Source organism: Erpetoichthys calabaricus, chromosome 6 (assembly GCF_900747795.2).
Source record: "Erpetoichthys calabaricus chromosome 6, fErpCal1.3, whole genome shotgun sequence".
Classification (NCBI taxonomy): Eukaryota; Metazoa; Chordata; class Cladistia; order Polypteriformes; family Polypteridae; genus Erpetoichthys; species Erpetoichthys calabaricus.
Genome location: NC_041399.2, coordinates 185,610,408 through 185,632,430, shown reverse-complemented (window position 1 = coordinate 185,632,430; position 22,023 = coordinate 185,610,408). Strand labels below are relative to the sequence as shown.

At 38.8% G+C, this 22,023-nt stretch overlaps 1 protein-coding gene across 2 annotated transcripts in view; it reads left to right on the top strand.

The window, feature by feature from the left end:
- The window catches only part of LOC114653707 (nuclease EXOG, mitochondrial-like), a 55,573-nt gene extending 34,892 nt beyond the window's left edge, over window positions 1-20,681 (top strand). Inside the window, exons 5-7 of one of the 2 annotated variants that reach the window (XM_051929125.1) lie at window positions 8,220-8,334; window positions 13,160-13,343; window positions 20,533-20,681. In XM_051929125.1, the coding sequence (XP_051785085.1) occupies window positions 8,220-8,334; window positions 13,160-13,343; window positions 20,533-20,606 (373 nt within the window). In that variant the 3' untranslated portion in view covers window positions 20,607-20,681. Of the gene's footprint in view, window positions 1-8,219; window positions 8,335-13,159; window positions 13,931-13,975; window positions 14,180-20,532 lie in introns of those variants that run through there. The other variant, XM_028804170.2, reaches the window with a different exon arrangement.
- Window positions 20,682-22,023: the final 1,342 nt, after the last annotated feature.

Genomic DNA, 22,023 nt, shown 5'->3' with positions numbered 1-22,023 from the left:
AAGTGCCTCTGAAAAATCTAGAAGTACTAGGGGGCTCTGCCAACCCCCGTGCGGGCCCTGTGCACTAGTCATTTCTCGGATCTGCCGCTTGCGACGAATCATGCTGTGCTTTTGGATAAACACGAATATCAACTCTGTCTTTGATATCTCCTTGTTTCAAAACTATTGTCGCTGACAGTTCTTCACAAGTTGATTTATTATATAGCGTTAGCATGATCTTTCTGTTTCATATAGAAATCCAAGAAAACTTCTTTGTCTGTGTTTTTCAGATAAATTTCATGTAAAGTGCGATACTTTTGGACATATGGATTTGTATCCATTATTGGCTGCAAAATTTCTAATACGTCTGATCATTTAACTCTTTCAATTGTATGTTGCATCGCTTCTCTGTGATCATAAATTTAAAACTGACCGAATTGTGGTTTCTTTGAAATTAAACTTGTAGTAGCTTTAATTGTTGTGGGATCACAGATTCTCATGGCGTATAGTCTTGAATCGTGTAAATCTACGTTTTGAGCATCGAATGATACAAACGCAAACAGATTATTGTAGATTCAGATGTTTTCCCTGTAGTGTTTGTGGATTCACTTTCACCAAATAACAAATCTTTTATTTCTCGCAGATATGCCTCTTCATTGGGAAGAAACACTATTTTTCCTTGATGGCAACACAAATTAGACGATCTTCAAGTCTCTGGCTTAAACTTTAAAGCCGAGCAATATCTACATACTTCATATCACTTATGTCCATATATTCAATCTCTTTTCGCTGTTCCGTTATTTCACTGTGTAGTTTTTTTTTGAGATTTTTGAATTTTAGTACTTTCATAATCTCTAACCTGCTCTTCATGTGTATCGTGCCAACGTTTTTGAACCTCTTTACGACGTTCTACTTTGTCTTCTTCTCTTTGTCTTTTCTTCTTCTACAGTTTGTCTTTTATTTCCACCCCCACTTGGACCTGTTAGGTTTTCAATTCAGCTCTTGGCACAAAGTTTCCTCTTGCGGGACTTGAAATTATCTCTCTGACAATGTCTCGTCCTAAGATTTTTTTTTATATAATAGAGAGAAGATTCCTAGAGTGAGCTGAATAAAGTGGTGGAGAGTGTACCCAAGGGAGAAAGAGTGGTGATTGGAGCGAATTTCAATGGACTTGTTGTTGAACAGAGGAGATGAGGAGTTAATGGGTAGGTATGGTGTCAAGGAGAAGAATGCAGAAGGTCAGATGGTAGCGGATTTTACTAAAAGGATGGACATGGCTGTGGTGAATATGTATTTTAAGAAGATGGAGGAACACAGGGTGACATACAAGAGTGGAGGAAGATGCACACAGGTAGATTATATCCTATGCAGGAGGGTCAGTCTGAAGGAAACTGCAAAGTGGTGGCAGGGGAAAGTGCAGTTAGGCAGGATAGGATGGTCGTTTGTAGGATGATATTGGATATCAAGAAGAGGTGGAGAGTGATAGCAGAGGATTAAATGGTGGAAGCTGAAAAAAGGAAGGCTGTGAGGTTAAGTTCAGGGAGTAGATAAGACAGGCACTTGGTGGCAGTGAAGAGTTACTAGACAGCTGGGTAACTACAGTACAGCAGAAGTAATAAGGGTGACAGCTAGAAGGGTGCTTGATGTGTCATCTGGACCGAGGAAAAGAAAACTTGATGGTGGAATGGGGAAGTACAGCAGAGTATACAGAGGAAGGAATATAATGGAGCGCCTTATATGCTTGTGGTGGAAGCTATCAGTTCTCAGGTAGGTCCGTCTGTCTGTCGGTCTTGTGAAAAACAGAAGTTACAAGGGAGTTATCTTTCAGTTGAATGGTAGTGTCAATGAAGCTGACTTTTGTTTTTGAATAATTCAGTTTCAGCTTTATGTTGGGGTGGAGAGAATTAAATTCATTATGAAAATGGAGGAGGTCCTTCACACTGGCAGTCCAGATTATGAAGATGTCATCTATGTAATGGAGATACAACATTGGTTTTAACATGCACATTGTCATAAAATCTTCCTCCAATTTTGCTATAAATAGGTTTGCATAGTGAGGTGCAAACCGACAGCCCATCGCAATCCCCTTTTGTTACAAGTAGAAGTCTTGTCCAAATGAGAATAAATTATGTGTCAGAGTGAATTTTATCATTTGTATAACTGATTCTATGGGTAAATCATGTTGTCTGAGGTACGTTTTCTCTAGTTACTCATGTTATTTGGAGATACCAAATTGTCCCTGACTGTATGTAAGAGTCTGTGATGGTAAGCAGGCCCTGCAATAGGCTTTCAGCCAGAATAGGCTCCTGCTCCCCACAATCTTGATTTGATTAAGTGGTTTAAAAATGTTGTGTTATGTCCTATATGTAACAGCATAGAACTCAAAGAGGGTGTACTTACATTTTTACATGACTTCATGTTTGGTGTGGGCTTTAGAGCTTGTTTTATATTTACAATCTGTTATGTTGAAAAACTGTCATGGAACTTGAAGGAAAATCCTACTGCATCTGTTTGATTAACACACTTTCACATTCACTGTCTGTCTCTCAGAAAGTTGTATCGCTTTTACATTCGTAAAATGTACATTACTGCAGGTTTTTAAACATTTTTAATGGTAACCACTACTAAGGTACTGGGCTTAATGAACAAAATTCTTTTTACTGGAATATGTTGCAATTCAAGTGTATGATATTCACAATTAATAGAGCAGCCCTGCAACATTATTCTGATTTGCCCTAATCAAGCTCTTAAGTCATTTTTGCATTGTATTCACATTCTCTGTTTTAACCCTTAAATAAGATGTTCAACATGCAGATAGATTCATGTGCTTCTGGCATTTAGCAGCAACTAGGTGGAGTTTAACAAGTGTCTGTTTGATTAACAATCAGTCAAGTAAGTTATTTAATTATTATCCTGACACTCAAAGTGCTTATTTGCACATTTCACATCAGTGAAAGCATATTGTGTACTTAATGGCAAATATTCAGTACAAGTAACAACAGTAAATGACATATATTGGGGAAGAACAAGTGTCATTGCTTTAAATTGGGTTTGGCAATGTTTGGACTAAAGGAACATTATGGACATTTTTTGGTGGAAAAGCCTTAACAATAAAGCTGCCAGTTAAAATCAGGAATGTTCATTACAACTTTAAAACAATCTAGACGAGAACAGGCCATTCAGCCCAACAAAGCTTGCCAGACCTGTCCAGTTAATTCTTCTATAAAAACATCAGTCGAGTTTTGAAAGTCCCTGAAGTATTACTGACCCATAGGCCATTTCCATCCCCCCGTCCTGTATATGACATCAACAAAATAATGCAATCCGGCCCGCTAGCGGTAAATTTATTTAACTATTTTTGCCTACTTCCTTCTTTTACTTGTTTAAGTCCAAACTAGTTTAAAAACAATCATTTTAAATTAAAAAAATTATTTCAAATTAACATAAATCTTTCAGTTCTGTCATTTGGTGCAAATGTGCAGTTTTTGATGAAAAGAAAGCAAGTTAATTTTTTTTGTAATTCATTTGCTTGGTTGTCAATAAAAAAGATGACCCTTTCCAAACCCAAAAGTAAGGTGGATGCTGAACACAGACAATTTAAAGAAAAATGGACATTACAGTATTTTTTTGTGGAATTCAGTGGGAATGCCACATGTCTTAAATGCAAAGAAAAAGTCACTGTTTTGAAGGAATATAATCTCAAACATCATTACTCGACTTAACACGGAGAACAGTATTTTAAGTATCGGGGAGAAGAGAAGGAAAAACTAGCTACTCTGATAAACAAAGGCCTGAAATTACAGCAAAGTCTTTTTCACTAAGCAAAGAAGGATGCTGACAGTGTGGTGGAAGAAAGTTATGTGGTAAGTGAGTTAATCGCTAAGGCAGGAAAACCGTTCACCGAAGAGCAGTTTCTTAAGGACTGTATGTTAAAAGTCGCTGAAATATTGTGCCCAGAAAAGACGGGCTTGTTCAAAAATATCTCCTTATCAGCAAACACCGTGACAGAGCGAATAGACGAGTTATCAAATGACATTTATGATCAGTTACGCGAGAAAGCTAAAGTTTTTACTGCATACTCCATTACACTTGACGAAAGCTCCGACAAAACCGACGCTGCTCAACTAGTGATTTTCATTAGGGGTGTTAATTCCCACTTTGATGTGACTGAAGAATTGCTAAGTTTATGTCCGGCGCACAGCCGTACCACAGGCAATGATATATATATATATCAGCTTCTGTGTGACACTATTTAGTGTGCTGTTTTGCCATGGAACAAACTGGTAGGCATCACCACAGCCTTCTCCATGACAGACAAACAAAATGGACTGGTAGCGTTGGTTCAAAAAAAAAATTAGAAAAGGTAAAAGCTGATCCAGCAGCAGTTTTCAACAAGCTCTGTGCAGCAAATGTTATTTGAACATGTCATGTTTGTTGCTCTGAATCATATTCATTGCATCAGGTCAAGGAGTTTACAGCATCACCAGTTCAGAGCCTTTTTAGAAGAAACTGAATCAGTACTGAGGTGCGCTGGCTCAGCAGGGGAAATATCCTGAAGAGATTTTTTGTGTTGAGAACAGAAGTGAAAAATTTCATGGCAGATGGCAGAATGGATGTTTCTGAGTTGGAAGATCCACAATGTCAATGTCAATTTATTTATATATACACAGGAGCTGAACTTACTTATCATGAAGCTCCAGGGCCCTGATCAGCTCATCACAGCAGCTTATGAAAGTGTGAAAGCCTTCACCCCAAAATTGAAATTATGGAAAACACAGCTTCCTGCCAAAAATCTCACTCATTTCCCAACATGTAGATTTCTTGTGGATGATGGCACAGCATTCAGGAGTGATACATATAAATCTGCTATTGAAAACCGACTGCAGGAATTTGATCACCGTTTTGCTGACTTTAGGTCATACTGCAACACCTTCCAGCTGTTTGCAGACCCCTTTTCAGCTGATGTGGAGAGTCGTCCAGGTTTGTTCCAAATGGAACTTATTGACTTGCAGTGCAATAGTGAGCTGAAATCTAAGTTCAGAGAGGCACCGGGAAAAGCACACTTGACTGGACAGTTTCTGAGAGAATTACCTCCATCCTTTCCAGAGCTGTCCAAAGTGTTCAGTCAGGTAATGTGCCTTTTTGGAAGCACACATCCGTGTGAGAAACTTTTCTCAACTATGAACTATGAGGTGTAAATTTACTATGCTAATCTTGAAACTGTACTCCGAGTTTCCACTATAAACTCCATTAACACAAATGTGTGCAAGGCTGTGTGGGCAGAAACTCTGCCAGGTTTCTGGACAGAAATAGAATATAAGTTCAAATGTATTCAGGTATTACATGTGTTAGGTTAATGCAAAGTTTTGTTAATTTCTTTAAGTTAATTTAATGAAAAAAGAATTGCACATTTAAAAGTAGTGTCTTTAGAGTACAATTTGCTTTTTGAAAAAAATGTTAGTAATGGAAATAAAAATAGATTTAAAGAATATTACTATCTCTTGTTGTACTTCAACATTCATGTGGCCCCTGTATGACATGACAATACCAGCTGTGGCCCAAAGCCAGTTTGAGTTTGTGACCCCTGTGGTAGCTTATTCCAAGTGTCTGTGGTTCTCTGTGCAAAGAATAACTTCCTAATGTTTGTACGAAATTTACCCTTAACAAGTTTCCAACTGTGTCCCCATGTTCTTGATGAACTCATTTTAAAATAACAGTCTCAATCCACTGTACTAATTCCCTTCATAATTTTAAACACTTTAATCATGTCACCTCTTAATTTTCTTTTGCTTAAACTGAAAAGACTCTGATCTTTTAATCTTTTTCCTTAATTCATCCCCTTTAGCCCTGTAATGAGCCTAATCGCTCTTCTCTGGACCTTTTCTAGTGCTGTTATGTCCTTTTTTGTAGCCTGGAGTCCAAAACTGCACACAGTACTCCTGATGAGGCCTCACCAGTGCATCATAAAGCTTGAGCAGAACCTCATCCGACTTGTACTCCACACATCATTCTATATAACCTAACATTCTGTTTGCCTTCTTAATGGCTTCTGAACACCACAGTTGATAGTGTAGAGTCCACTGCGACTCCCAAATCCTTCTCATAAGGTGTACTCTCGATTTTCTGAACGCCCATTGTGTATTCAAACCTAACATTTTTACTTCCTAATAGGGGGCTCCGCCCCCTACTTGCTTCGCTCGCCCACCCCCGGGTTTGGTTTACTGGATATACATTTTAAAGAGATTGTTATTTTCATGGGAATTGTTACATATGCATTATTTTCCCTTTTACTTTAAAACTTTTGTAAAAACAATATTTGGAATTAACTTTTCTTCAAGATCGCATTGAATTTTGATTCTGTGTTTGTCCATGCTCTTTCTTCTTCGCTTTGTCGTTGACATAATAATTCTTTGCATTTATATAGCGCTTTTCTCACTACTCAAAGCGCTCAGCAATTGCAGGTTAAGGACCTTGCTGAAGGGCCCAACAGAGCAGAGTCCCTATTGGCATTTACGGGATTCGAACCGGCAACCTTCCGATTGCCAGTGCAGATCCCTAGCCTCAGAGCCACCACTCCGCCATGTCATCTAGAACTTATAAAATTATTGTCCTGATAAAATTTATAAGAGCTGAGAGCACAGAAAGTGTGTCTGAGAAAAGCATTCACACGACTGAGGTTAGATGACCGTGGTCTTGTTTGAAAATAGATGTAGGTAGGGCATGACTTGAAAGAATCTCATGTTAAAAGTCTCCGTCTCATGGGATTTCATACCGCAACAACATTTTTGGAATCTTTTAATTCTCGCTGGCAACACGAATTAGACGATCTACAAGTCTCCGACTTAAAGTTTAAATCCAAACAATATATTCGATCTCTTTTCGCTGTTCCATTATTTCACCAAGTATTAATTTCCATTTGGTTGCGCTAATGTGATCTTTCCTATCCTTTTTTTGAGACTTTGGAATTTTCATACTTTCATTATCTCTAACCTGCTGTGCATGTGTACCGCGCCAACATGCAGTATTTGAATTCTTTATGACGTTCTTCTTTGTCATCTACTCTTTGTCCTTTATTTCCGGCCCCGGGCGTGGTTAAATCTCTTTCTTGCAGGACGTACAACGCTGCTTGCATTGTTGGGGGGGTGGGGGTGGGGTGGGCTGAATGCACGCTAAGGAGATGCGGTTGGATCAGCTGCTGCTGGCGAGCTGCGTGTTCTGCTTGTCAGTTAGTGCTTCGTCCTAACACCTCCAGAATGCTGGGTCCAAATCTCAAACTGTCTGTATAGCCTTTGTATGTTTTCCTATATTAAGTGTTTTGTGAAAGTACTGATGTATCGATGGCATTTCACTTCCTTCCCAATTACTCTGTGTTGAAATAAGTTGGTTAAATAAATAAAGGAATAAAAAAATCCATCCATCATTGTTCTCCTAACCCAAACCCATGTGTTTCCATTACAAGGCTGTTCCAGAAGGAGCTGGGTGAACCAATTTCTATGCCAGTCAAGGCAGAGAAAACTCATTCTCCACCCAAAGACATCCACCAGATCAGTTTTAAAATTCCAATTACTGTATCTTAATCTGTACATTTTGGAGAAACCAGAGTGCACTGGATCAAATTCACATAGACACTACAAGATTGTTCTAAATCAACATGAACAGTGGCTGGCCCAGGGATCAAATTAGACTCTTCATGCTGTGAAGTAGGAGAGCTAACTGCTCTGCCAAAATGCTGCCTAAGATGAAAAACTGAACATTTTTAATAAGAGAGATTTTTTTCCTGTGTTTTTAAAAATACCAAATAGTCTTATCAGTGTGTATATACGCCTGTTTATGTATATGTCCTTGTTTTCATTAAAGCTGGAATTTTGCTGGAAGCTTTCTTTCTTGATCAGACTACATTTGTAATAGAAAATGAGCAAAGGAGCAGAGTCTCCTGTGGGCTGGGAGTACTATAATGGCAGCAGAATTTGCCATATATCACTGTGACCTAATTTATTAAGTGTTGATATCCTGAGACCTTGCACTTTTTCTTTATTTCTGTCATTCTAGACATTTAAAATTATTATGTAAAAGTGTTTTTAAATATCATTGTAAAAAATAGCATTTCAGTGAGTGTATTTTCATCAGTGTATAGTTATGTGCCTGAAATCTGTTATTCTAAAGACTGGCCTTCTTTTGCACCTGCCTCACCTGAAAATGTCTGTTAGATTTATGTTGTTTCGTTCTAATTTTTTTTTTAGACTAGAAATCTATTGCCGGGAGTTGACTCAGCGCTTTGATGATGTATGGATTGTTTCTGGACCTTTGATGTTACCCACAGAAGGAACTGATGGAAGCAAGTCCGTTTTGTACAAGGTACTTTTTATTACTATATGTGTTTTAGTTTTTAAATACTTACTCTGTATTTACCACTTTAAAGAATACCACTATTTCATTATATGTTGTGGTGCTTAATGGAGGTTCACTGCCATAAAACTCTGTTATCCTCCCAGTGTCAAAGATGTGCAAGTAGGAGGATGGGCTATTGTAAATTGACAGAGTGAGAATGTGTGAGTGGACTAGAAGCTCATACATTTGGGCTCCCCAAGAATTGAAGGCAGATCTTCACCCTGTCAAATAAGCAAACCAGCTGCCGTGCCGCAAAGTCAGAGGTTTTGCCTCAAGCGCTGACGTCCAAGGTTTGATCCTTGTAGGGGATGCATAAGTGTGTACACCTGACGAGCCCCAATAAGGGCAAAACACGTGTCATGTACTCTTCATATTATTTGGCAGATAGTGTTTCAAATATATATAAAAACATATTCACCCCCTTGCAAGGAATCACTGTATATTACATTGAATCACTATGGATTTCATTGGTTTATTTTTTCAATTGCTCAACAGGGAAAAGACTCCTTGATATTAAAATCAAAAGTGACAATGCAAAGTGATTTAAATTAACTACAAATATAAAACACAAAATAATTGACTAAAAATTTCCTGTATTTTCCTGCACTTATTTTACTCTCTACCTCAAAGCCTTCCATGGCCTGCTGCACAGAATTTTCTCCACACCCTGATGCTGCCACCACTGTGCTTTATGGTGATGATGGTTTGTTTTTGATAATGTGCAGTGTTTCGTTCAGGCTAAATACGCCATTTAGTGTGATGGCCCAAAGGCTTAACTGTGGTGTCATCAGACCGTACAACCTTCTTTGAGCTGACATAGTCTCACATGTGCCTTCTGTCGCGCTCTAGCTGAAATGTCATAAGTACTTTTTAATAGTGTCTCTCCAATCTAAGCATGTGACTCCTTCAGAGTTCTCAGAAGTTTCTTTGAGGACTCCCTCAATTGTCTTCTTCTTACACGGTCACTCAGTGTTAGTGGATGGCCTGCTCTATGCAGATTAACAGCTGTGCCATACTCTTTTCATTTCTTTATTATTGATGTAACTGGACTTCAAGAGATATTCACTGACTTGGATATTTTCTTGTCTCCATTCCCAGACTTGGGCTTTTCAATCACCTTTTCACATAGTTGCTTGGAGTATTCTTTTGTTTTCCTTGTGTAGGTTAGGAGGTATTTATACAACAATCAACTGAAGGCCCTTAACTACAGACCGGTGATCTCCATTGAACTAATTGTGTGACTTCACAAACCAACTTGCTGCCTCAGTGACAATTTACGCATGCCATGTTAAAGGAGGTGAAAACTTATATCATCAGTTATTTTGTGTTTTGTATTTGTAATTAATTTAGACCACTTTGCAGAGACCTCTTTTTATTTTGACATTAAAAGAGTTTTCTGTTGATCAGGGTCAAAAAGATTTAAATTAAATCCATTGTGATTCAATGTTGAATAAAAATAAAACATGAAAACTTTTTCTGCATGTGTGTGTATAATTCTGTTTATGTGTGTATGTGTATGTTTTTATATGTATATATGTGTGTGTGTGTGTGTGTGTGTATATATATATATATATATATATATATATATATATATATATATATATATATATACACTAGCCATTCTCTGCGGCTCTGCCTGCGTAGTAGTGAAACAGGACAGTGAGGAGGGCCCCGCCCACCTCTCTACTCCTGACGTCACTCTTCCCCCTCCCCTCAGCTCGCAGCCTCTGTCTCGGATTAGCGTGAATATATCGCTCCTGCAAGCTAACTATGATTCTTAGCGCAATGAGAGAAGTCGCAAAATCAACCAGAATGTTCAAGCAAATTATAGAAAAATAAAGATCTAAATCCATTAAGTAGTTCTCTCGTGCACTAACTAAGTGGAGTTAAGGTTATGCCCCAAGGCACAGGTCTAAAAAACTATAAGAAATTTCATGCTTGGACCACAAAATTTTTAAAACCATTTCTTAGCGAGCACCTATGGGCCAAGGGTAACCTACATTCCAAATTTCAAGTCCTCATGAGATTTCATGATGAGTGACTCAGTGGTATTTGGCTTTTATATATAGATATATAGATATATATATATATATATACACTGTATATATGTGTATATATATATATATATATATATATATATATATATATATATACTGTATATATACACACATACACGCACAGAAGTATCAAACAATCCTTTAACATATATGCCTAATAATATAGTTGAAGAAAGGCAGCAGCAGATAACATATTTTATCTTTACTATACAGGTCACCACTTAATTTATTCTAAGGCTATGGTCCTCTTTTTGAAATTTTTAATTTGTATTTACTTCAATTTTTTACTTGTTATTTCAGGTGTCTTTTTTTCTTTTGGCCATTGAATTTGTTTGATTAATTACTTTTTAATGATAGATAGATAGATAGATAGATAGATAGATAGATAGATAGATAGATAGATAGATAGATAGATAGATAGATAGATAGATAGATAGATAGATAGATAGATAGATAGATAGATAGATAGATAGATAATTTAATATCCATTCCCCAGTGAATCTGTATAACTCCACAGCCCTACACAGAAAAAAAATTAAAAAAACTTTGTGAACCTCCTGAGAAATAAAGTTGGTATCATTAAAATCCTGATACTAACCATACTAATTCCTTGCAAGCAAGTTTGATCGGAGTCCATGTATTTCAAGACCAGTATGTTTAAATCAGACCCGTTTGCCTCGTTCTTCTGAGAATTGTCTTTTTAAACAGATAAGACTCATGTATGTTAGAACACATTGTCCTGCCTAATGCTTTTTCCCAGGTTAAATCTGAAGATGTACATAAAGAGTAATGCTGTTTGAAGAAGTTTCCGTTTGACACTTTAGTTCACTCTTCAGTTTTTGACCCTAATATGAAATCAAATGATTTTGAGTGATCTTGCATAACTAGATTAGAATTTCTTGATTTTCATGATGCCCTGCATGACTCTTGACTGAAGGGTCCTTGTGGTAGCTGCCACATTGTGTCATCGTCTCCTGCTTTTGTGGCTTGTCACTCAAGGTTTTTGACCTGACACATTACAGACTTTTACTGGTAGTTTGCTCTTGAAATTCTTCATATGCAATTTGAATTTCAAATACCATTCACTTAGAGATGTACAATGAGCTACAACTTTACCCATATGAAGGTATGAAGAAGGAACATTGTAAATTACCGTCTTTTTCCGAAAATAAGACATCCCCCGAAAATAAGCCCTATCGAGATTTTCGGAACTTTTTGTAATATAAGCCCTCCCCCGAAAATAAGCCCTAGTTAAAATAATGTGAAAAAAAGAATTCGTTAAAAAATGCTGTTGATTTATTAAGTATGTTTAGCTTCCCTAATACTCGTATTTCAGAGAAATGTTTGAAATAAAATATTCCGAGAAATTCATTGTTTACCTCTACAGTTCGTTTCAAATTAATTCTTGGAATTTATCTTAAAAATACAACATAAGGCAGCATGAATACATACCGTAAATATTGTGTCTGCTCTGCTCTGCTGTGTTGTACTGAGTCGCGCGTATCGCAGAGTATGGTCGAATGAAGTGGGGAGGGGGTGGAGGGGGGCATGCATATGCGGAATGCGACGGAACGCGTCGTTGGCGCACACTATAAATAATTGTTCGTTAAGGCAGCAGTCTACATTGAGCGACAGTGCAGATACAATGTTTGTTCATTTCAGTCTTGTAAGTCTGATTATTTCCTCATACGTAATTTTATTTTTTATAAAGTGAATAATTTTTAACCGCAGTTAAAATGAGTACAAAACGAAAGAGCTATTCCGTCGAGTACAAAAAGGGAATTGTGGAAGACTCCAGGGGTGTAAATCTTGATTTATGACGATGTTCCAGAAGAAGATGACATGACTGTAATTGAATAAATTTTAATTTCTGTATTCTGTGTAAAATAAATAAATATTAAATAAAAATATATAAATATACTTTTATTTTTGTCCTCCCCCGAAAATAAGCCCTAGTGCGTATTTTGGACCAAAAAAGAAAGTAAGACAGTGTCTTATTTTCGGAAAAAGACGGTACACATTTACCACTAATAGGTTTAGAAAATTAATAAACTGAGGTAATATTTTAGAAGTCTTTGCTTCCCTTTGTGGTTGTAGGTTAATTTTCCTGCTATAAACTGTAGAAAAATTTGCAGCACCAAAGACTTGGTGTCTGTCAGAAAAAGTAGAAAAGTATAATGAAGGGCCATCTACACTGTGTAAAACACAAACATGAAGCAGTTGATACTTGCCGTGTATTTTCACTCTTCTAAATAATCACGGGTTTTTTTTATTTTTTATTTACTAGATGTTATTTCCTTTGAGTCATTTTCCTTTAACTCCTTTGAGACTGAACACAACTGACTTCTGTGGAGATGTTTATGGGGCGTTAAAAACACACATATATTGATTTCTTGTAAGCTTGAATTTATTGATTCCTTTCATCTTAAATATTAAATGTCTTGTTCAGAATGTATCTTCTAGTCCATCTTATGTTATTAACAATACAAATATGAGTTTGAGTCAGAGAGGTTGTTGTTTTTGCCAAGGTTAAGGCAGTGAGAGAATAGTGATTTTTCGGGAAATACTTCTTTGCTCATTTGTATCCTTAATTTGTGAGACTTACGTTAAAAAGAACTGACTGTGTCCAATGGAATAAATTATAGAAAGCAGTCTTCATTAGTTGATGTGGGTTAATTGTGTTTGGCTTTTAACTTACAAAGTGTAATTTTTCTTTCTTTATTTTTTTTCTTCAGGTGATTGGAAATGATGAGGTTGCTGTCCCAAGTCATCTTTACAAAGTTGTGTTGGCCCAAAGAAACAATGGCCTCTCCAGTTCACTGGCTTTAGCAGCCTTTGTTGTTCCCAATGAACCAATTGGCTTTGACCATCAGCTTCTAGAATTTCAGATGAGCCTGGAAGACTTGGAGAAGAAATCAGGTCTCACCTTCTTTCCAAAGATTAATCAAACACATGAAACTCAGGATCTGTGCAAAGTAGACACATGCAGGTTAATGGACTATAAAGAGTTTAAATTATATATAACAACAAGACAAATACATAATGCAAAGACTTTGGCCAGGCTAGACAAATTAATGTCAGAACTGAGGGAACATGATATTGAACCGGATGATTATCTCCTTAAACAATATGAAAGTAAAAAGAAGGAATTAGGTTCTGTAGCCAGTCAGGAACGAAAGTCAGGTTAACCTGAAAATGATTCAGTAATGCGGCAATGACCTGTAGGTCAAAAGTGTGCACTGGTTCAGATATTTTAATATTACATCTTTTTTTTTAATAATTAAAACTTTTATACTTGTGTAAAACAGTAGAATCTCTGTATGGCAGTCTTTGGTTCAAGTGATTATGTCATCTGTTAAATAAAAGCTGCTCAATGTAAATCAAGGGACAAACAGTAAAATGCAAATTTTCAAAATTAACATATTCAAAGTTTGCCCCAGTGTGGAAGAATTTTAAATAAGTTTGTCCCAGAGTTTTTGGTTTTGGGGACTTCCTTATCATTTTGTGTTGCACAGATCTAAATGTTAAGATGTCAACTCTAATCACGTTAGCCTTTGACTTCCGTTTTCTAATGTCTTTTTTCATAATGGTAATTCCAGTATCGAAAATATTTGAGATTTAGATATTGATAACTACAAATAATGTAGGGGTCAGAGGAGAATAGGGAAAATAACCTAAATTGCATAGAGAAAGATGGTCATATCCATATATTTAACCTGAAAAAAAATTTAAAATACATGAAAAAACCTTATAGAATATTGTCTCTCCACTTCACTTTCAGTCTGCATTACCTTGAAATAGTCGCAGAGGCAGCCTGCACAGCTGTGTAGACCTGGCCACCCCATCCTCTGCACCTCTGGGTACTTTCTAGCTCTTCCGGGGAATTCCCAGATGCTCCTAGGCCAGTGGAGAGAAAGAGACAATCCCTCAGATGTGTCCTGGGTCTTTTCCCATTGGGCCATGCCTTGTCCACACCTCATAAAAACTGCTCAAGAGGCCTTCTGACTACACTTGGGCTCCTCTCCATCCACAGAAGCAGTGATTTTAATCTGAGGCCCTCCCTCATTGATAAAGTTTTCACAGAGCATCCCTGTGCAAGAAGCTTACTTTGGACACATAGGTGAGGAATGGGATGTAAACCAATCAGTAAGCAGAGGACTTTGTTCAAGGAATTAGATTGTGCATAATTAAAACGCTTAGTACAACGTCTATAAAACTGTTGCCATAGTCGCCATTTTATATTCAAGTAAAATGACTTGATAACTATTAAGTGTGCTGATTAAAACCCCAGTTACTGTGGTAAAATGCCTTTGAATTGCTGGGGCATTACTTACATTGGTGAAGCCACAACAGTGACCACTTGGAAAGTATGATTATCCTCTGCTGATAAGGCAGCAATTCAGAATTTTCCAAATGTTAAGAGAAAACTCGCTTCTCTGTCTTGATTCTGTTAAAATTGCATGGTTGGTGCTGCTTTGCTTTGCTGTTTTTCAAAATGTTAAAGGATAATTTCTACTCATGAACATTTTGACAAATGCAAATAACATCTTTGATGTGTAGGGGGAGCAATTTTATAGTTTTAATTCTTATCACACTATATGTAACGTACATTTGCTGCCGCTTAAATTTGCTTAAAATAGATGAGGATTCAACGTAACCAAGGCAACCCTTCCCAGCAAGGAGACACTAAGTTGAACTTTATTTAAGGGTAAAAACGTTTTTTTTTTTTTTTTTAATTTGTAATGCGTATATTAGATAAAAAAATGCATTAGCCTTCTGCACTAAGAATTATTTTTATGTATTTTAACAGATATTCTGCCTGCACAAAGGAGATCCTATTCTTCATCTTCACATTTACATCTGTTTCAGTTTAGGTTCAGTATTCTTCACCTCCCTCACTCTCCCTCTTTCTGTCTCTGTATAAATTTATATATACATGTGTGTATGTCTGTGTGTGTGTGTATATATATATATATATATATATATATATATATATATATATGTGTGTGTGTGTATATATATATATATATATATGTGTGTGTGTATATATATATATATATATATATATATATATATATATATATATATACACACACGCACAGACACACATATCTTTATATATAATACGCTACCATGGCTGTCTGTTTATCTGTCCAGGATTTTAAATCACCTGTAGCTCACAAACTGTTTGGCCTATTGAACTGAAATTTGGTACACATACTACGTGACATCTACTATCCACTTTCGGGGTGAAGATTGACCTCCAAGGTTATTTTTATTTTTATTTTTATTTTATATTATTGTAGAATCAACTCTCAGAAGCGGCCAGCATGGCGGCCGTTTGGCACATGCGTATGGGTGCCGTTCTCATCCCTCTTCATATCTTAAGACATTTTTGAGGCAGATTGAAGACTTAAGTGCCAGCTTAAGTGAAAAATTAAAGAAAACGTACTAAGTAATTGCAACACAAACACTGACTTAATCAGTTTTAATCCAAAAAGATGCCAACGTAAGAAGAGAAGAAGCAGGCCGCTAGGGTGAGGAAAGGAAGAGCTGCTCAGGAAGAAGCAAGTGCATCAACCTCTGAGCAAACGAATGCTAAACTTGCAGAGAAAGAGGATGAAAACTATGAATGCTCAAGTCAAGTGTATTCACTGCAAGTTATTATGCAGTGCACCATTACAGATATATACTATATATATATATATATTTATATATATACTAGGGGGCTCTGCCCCCTGCTCACTTCGCTCGCCCACCTCCAGGTTTGGTTTACCGGATATACAATTTAAAGAGATTGTTAGTTTCATGGGAATTGTTACATATGCATTATTTTCACTTTTATTTTAAAACTTTTGTTAAAACAATACTTTATTTCCAGCCCTGGGCGTGGTTACATATCTTTCTCGTAGAACGTATAACGCTGCTCACGTTGTGAAGGGGGTGCGGCTGAACGCACGCTAAGGAGATGCCTTTGGATCATCTGCTGTCTTTCTGTTGCTGGCGAGCTGCCTGTTTTGCTTGTTTCGCTGCCCGATCATTTCAAAGCCTGTACAGCAGCTGTCCTTTTGCCACTTTGAATCTCTGTCACTCGCGTTGTGAAGGGCATGGGGGTGGCGAGGGTTAGGTTGGCTGAACGCAAGCTAAGGAGAAGCAGTCTGATCATCTGCAGGCTTTTTGCTGCTGGCGAGCTGCGTGTTTTGCTTGTCTCTTGTTGTTGTTTTAAGAGCTGGGAGCACATGAAGTGTGTCTGCCAACAGCAATCCAACAGCTGCTAGGTTAGATGTCCGTGGACTTGTTTTAAATGACGTCTCACTGCCTTGTCTCACGTGACGTTGTAAAAACAATACTTGTCCTTTATTGCCGGCCCCGGGTGTGGTTAAATCTCTTTCACAGAATGTATAATCCTGCTCGTTGTCATTGGGCGAAGGCTGAACGCATGCTAAGGAGGTACCGTCGGATCACCTGCTGTCGCGCTGCTATCAGTCTTCCGTGCTGTACTCCGCCCTCCCTCAATTGGACCTAACAGTCACTTAAAACAAAAAAGTCTTCAACCTGGCTGGGACGCTACAATACTTTCAATTTTACTGCTTTCATATTCTTTACCTTTCTCTGCATGTGTATCGGGCCATCGTATGTTTGAGCCTTTCGAATTCTACTGCTTTCATAATCTCTTATCTGCCTTTTTTTCTCTCCTACACTTTTGGGACTCTTTTCTCGGTGCTGCTCTTTCTTCTTTGCTTAACGTATTGTCCTTATACGCTTTATATGTGCTGAGAGCACAGGATCTGTGTGTGCTACGTGCCTTTACATGACTATGTGTTCCATGCTCTTATTTGATATTGTTTGCATCTTGCGTGTCTTTTAAGTGTCTTCCGAGAACTTCCGAGAAGATCACGTCTTGTCGACTTGCTTTTCCTTTCCAGGATTTTTTTTAATAATAGATATATATATATATATATTTAACAAATGTGGACGTACCAAGATTTGACCTTCATTTAAACAGAATCTTTTGATAAACGTGACCAAACTGAAAAAAAAATGACTGTGTAATATCTTATTTAATGAAAAACTAACAGGTATTTTGTTTCTATGGAAAAAAGTAGATACACCCTTGGCTTAAATAGCTAGTATTGCCACCTCAAGTAGACTTTTCCTACAACTGTCTAACAGTCTCCAACATCGGCAGGGAGAATGTTTTTCCTAGTTCCCCATCCAGAATTTTTTCAGCTGTGTGATGTTTGAAGGGTGTCTTGTGTTCACAGTTCATTTCAAATTCCTCCATCTCGATGAGATTCAGATCTAGCTGTAGACACATGCACTTTGACATCAGCAAGGGCAAGATCCACCTGTAGGTCCTGTGATGAAGTTCAGTGGTTCTTAGAGACTTCTTTCAACATCTTGCATTCTGCTCTCAGGCTGAACTTGCTGTGGCAGCCTGGCCTGGACAAGTTGCCAGTTGTTTGAAATCCTCTCCACTTGTAGACAATTTTCCAGACAGTGAAAATGATGATTTCCAATTGTTTGGAGGTCTTTTTAAGTCCCTTCGCAGACTCATAAGCATCTATAACCTTTTTCTGTTCTGAAAGCTTCAGAGAGCTCTTTTGATCTCAGCTTGGGGATGACAGACATTTCAACAGCAAAGAGCAAACCAAACTAAAGTAAAGGTTTAAATAAGACGGGTTTAGACAAGGACCTCTCTGATGATATTCTAGTCAATATACCTGATTCTAAAGGTATTTGATCTATTGATCAAATTAGGGGTGCACATACTTTATCCACATGCAAAATATACATTTCGGGTTATTTAAATTATGAAATGGACCTAAACATGAAAGTGGCATGATGTTTGTTATAGTGGTAGTGTAACAGATGGCTGGGGCTCTTACCTGGCTGGGACGCCATTGTGATAGAATGGCCAGGGGAGAGAGCTTGCAATGGGTATTATCTCCCTCGAAGTGGCAGAGGGCAGCCACCCCAGGCTTGCTACAGCACCAATGGGATTGGAAGCTCAGCCATGTTGGGGGTCCTTGGTCACCACCAGGGGGCACATGGAGAATTTCTGGACACTTTATTGCAAGCCACACCTGGAAGTGCTGCCGGAAAGAAATTATGGGACTCCTGGAGCACTTTCAGGTGCTTTATAGAAGGAGCCGCCTCACTCCATTGGGAGAGCCAGCATCGGAAAGGGAGGACAAAGCTTGTCAGAGGAGGAGTGGATGTGGAAGGAACAACAGAAACAGAGAGAAAGAAGAAAACAAGGTGCTGTGCTCATTGCATTGCTTGTTGTACTGTGCTTGGTGCTGATGGCACACAAATTGAGAAGTGTTTTCCACTGAAATAAAGCCTTGTGTGTTGCTGGACTTTTTTTTTTTTTTTGTTCTTTATTTCGCCTTATACAATTTCTTGTATTAGGAATTTGGTACTTTTCGCATACCCCTTGGGGTCAGAGCGCAGGGTCAGCCATTGTACAGCGCCCCTGGAGCAATTACAGGTTAAGGGTCTTGCTCAAGGGCCCAGCAGAGCAGTGGCCTGTTTGGCAGTGACGGGGATTCGAACCGGCAACCTTCGGGATACCAGCGCAGATCCTTAGCCTCAGAGCCACCACTCCCCCCAAACTTGTGCTTGTGTCTGTTGTGTTGGGTGTTTGGGGAGCCGGGGTGCTCCCTGGTAGCCACAGTATGTCACCTTTATCTATAGGTACCATTGAAATGAAGAAAAAAAAATGTCATGGGGTGTACTTACTTTTTCACAGGACTCTTTTTGTTTATTTATAGACGCACTGTGTATTTGCACTTAATTCTGCGATGTCATGAGTTCCTCATCCTGTCACACTGTCTGTGTGAAGTTTGCATGTCCTCCCCATGTTATTTCCACATCTTCAGAGATGTGCTGCTTAGGTTGATTACTGATTCTGATTTGGTCCCTGATGGGTGTGGGTGTGTGTTTTATGAATTTATTTTATTTATAAATCCTAACTATAATTTGATATATTTGCCATGTGAGGCTACACATTGTCACACCCATTTGAATTACTAGAATACATCTGCAGGGCCCAAAAGATATCCTTTACTACTCAGAGGTCCATTTTCTGAAACGGCTTTTCCTAGTGGAAAGTCATTGAGAGTTAATGCTCATACAGGATCCTGCCCTTCCCAGGACATTGGATGGACATCTGCTGATGCTCATTTCTAGCGGCTTGATTTACAGTCTTAACGTGTATAGGATATTGGAGAAGAAAACACATACATGTGGAGAGAGCATACAAACTCCACGAAAGTTATTGCCAGGCTGGGTAGTGAACCGGGGCTCCTGGAGGGGTGATGTGCAGCACTAATCATCGTTTTGTCTGCTGCTGATGTTTGTTTTTTTCTTAAAGCACAAATGATACATAAATCAAGAGGAATTTTCTGAAGGGAATTCTCAAAGGGTAAAGCCAAGTAGCAGACCACAAGTTGGGAAGACATCTGCAGAAGCACAGCTGTGTCCCACCTCGGCCATGACAGACAAGACTCGCAACCCCAAGTAATCGTCTGCACTGCTAAATCCCAGAATGCAGAATCTCAGGCCCTGGGGAATGCAGCTTATGTCTGACGCGCTAAATGTCCTAACACAGCAGATGTCCCCTCATTGCAGCTATACAAGCACTAGCTGGCTGCTTGCAATTTTATTTTCTTTTTTAATGCATCAGTGACTGAAACATTAACACCAACCTTGACAGAGTAAGCCAAAGCTTACCACTGCTGTGTAGGCAGGCCAGCCAGCCAGCACCCTTCTCAGACGCTCCAGTGAAGGTCAGGTCTGCTTAAAGGTTTACATCCAAAACAGTATGGGGGGGGGGGGGGGGGGGGGGTTAACCAGATCAGTTGCCCTGTATGTCATCTTGGTGAGAAAGGCTCAGTGTGTTTGAAACAGGAAGGAATGGTGTGTTTGATGGCCTAAAACAGCAGTTGTGCCCAAGGAATTCTTTAAGATGCCTCTTTGACCTGGCCGGTAATTCAGATAACTAGCATTTATATTGATGTTGCTGTCTAGCTAATGTCAGGAAGCTTGTTGTCACAATAGACAGCACTGCTTTCATATCCTTTTTCTGGGGTTTTCTTTCCAGTTTTCAAAGACATATCTGTTTGGATAAAATGGCCCGATATGAAAGGTGTGATTGTGTACCTGTGCTTCATTTAGCCCTGCAGTGTACTGACACCTAATCTGAGGTTTGTTCTCAAAGCTGCCAGGGTAACCTGTGACACTCATCACCCTGAAAGATGGATATCCATTATTGTTTGACCATTTCCATCCATCCATCCATCCATTTTCCAACCCGCTGAATCCGAACACAGGGTCACGGGGGTCTGCTGGAGCCAATCCCAGCCAACACAGGGCATAAGGCAGGAAACAATCCTGGGCAGGGTGCCAACCCACCGCAGGACACACACAAACACACCCACACACCAAGCACACACTAGGGCCAATTTAGAATCACCAATCCACTCCATGCAGCATTATGTTCTACTAGCCAACCCGCGGTGTAGCATACGCCGCATAATTATGTATTGATGGGTGAACACTTCCTGAAAGACACAGTTGTCCAAATGGGGTGGGTTTGTGGATACGACTGTAAATGAATGAAAAGATGGAACTCTGAAGAGAGCAACATACAATTGTCTGTGACTGAAAACTGGAGGACCGCCGCTGCGCTCCCACCTCCCAGAGCAAGGGACGGGACTGGACGGCGGTCGGGCGCGGAGGGCGGAACGGGGGAAGAGGGGAAGGACACCCAGGGAGGATGCCCTTTCCGCCCCCTCCACCTCTCCGGAGAGAGGGCGGGGAAGCGGGCCAGAGAGGTTTCGGGTCCTAAACGTCCAATGACGGGTCGGCACAACCGGTAATGTTCCTTTTGCAGGTTCACCTACGGAAACCTTGTTACGACTTTTACTTCCTCTAGACCAGGGGTAGGCAACGTCGGTCCTGGAGTGCCACAGTATGTGCAGGTTTTTGTTCCAACCCAGTTCCTTAACGAGAACTCAATTATTGCTGATGAAGCACATATTGCTTAAGTGACATTTTAATGCTTCATTTTAGTGGTCTCGCTTGTTAAGGTTCTCCAACCTTAATTGCTTATTTCAATCTTAAACTGCTGCATTCAGTGTTTTAATTGCTCCTTATTAGCAATAAGATGTAAAACAGGGGTAGGCAACGTCGGTCCTGGTGAGCCGCAGTGGCTACAGGTTTTCATTCAACCCAATTGCTTAATTAGAAACCAATCATTGCCAATCTCAGACCTTATTTAATTTTATGGCTTGTTAGTCTGTGCAATGTAAGGCTTTTATATCGTAGATTTTTTTCCTTTCCAAGGATATCATCCAAACGATTTGAAGCCTAAAACAGATCATTTTCAGTCTGTCACATTTTTCTATTAAGTGTTTTATTAAATCAAACCGTGCATGATGAACACACACAGATGTAATTGGAAAAAAGCTAGCTGGAGAACTGCTGGCTGCTTTGTCTTTTACATCTTATTGCTAATAAGGAGCAATTAAAACACGGAATACCGCAGTTTAAGATTGAAATAAGCAATTAAGGTTGGAGAACCTTAACAAGC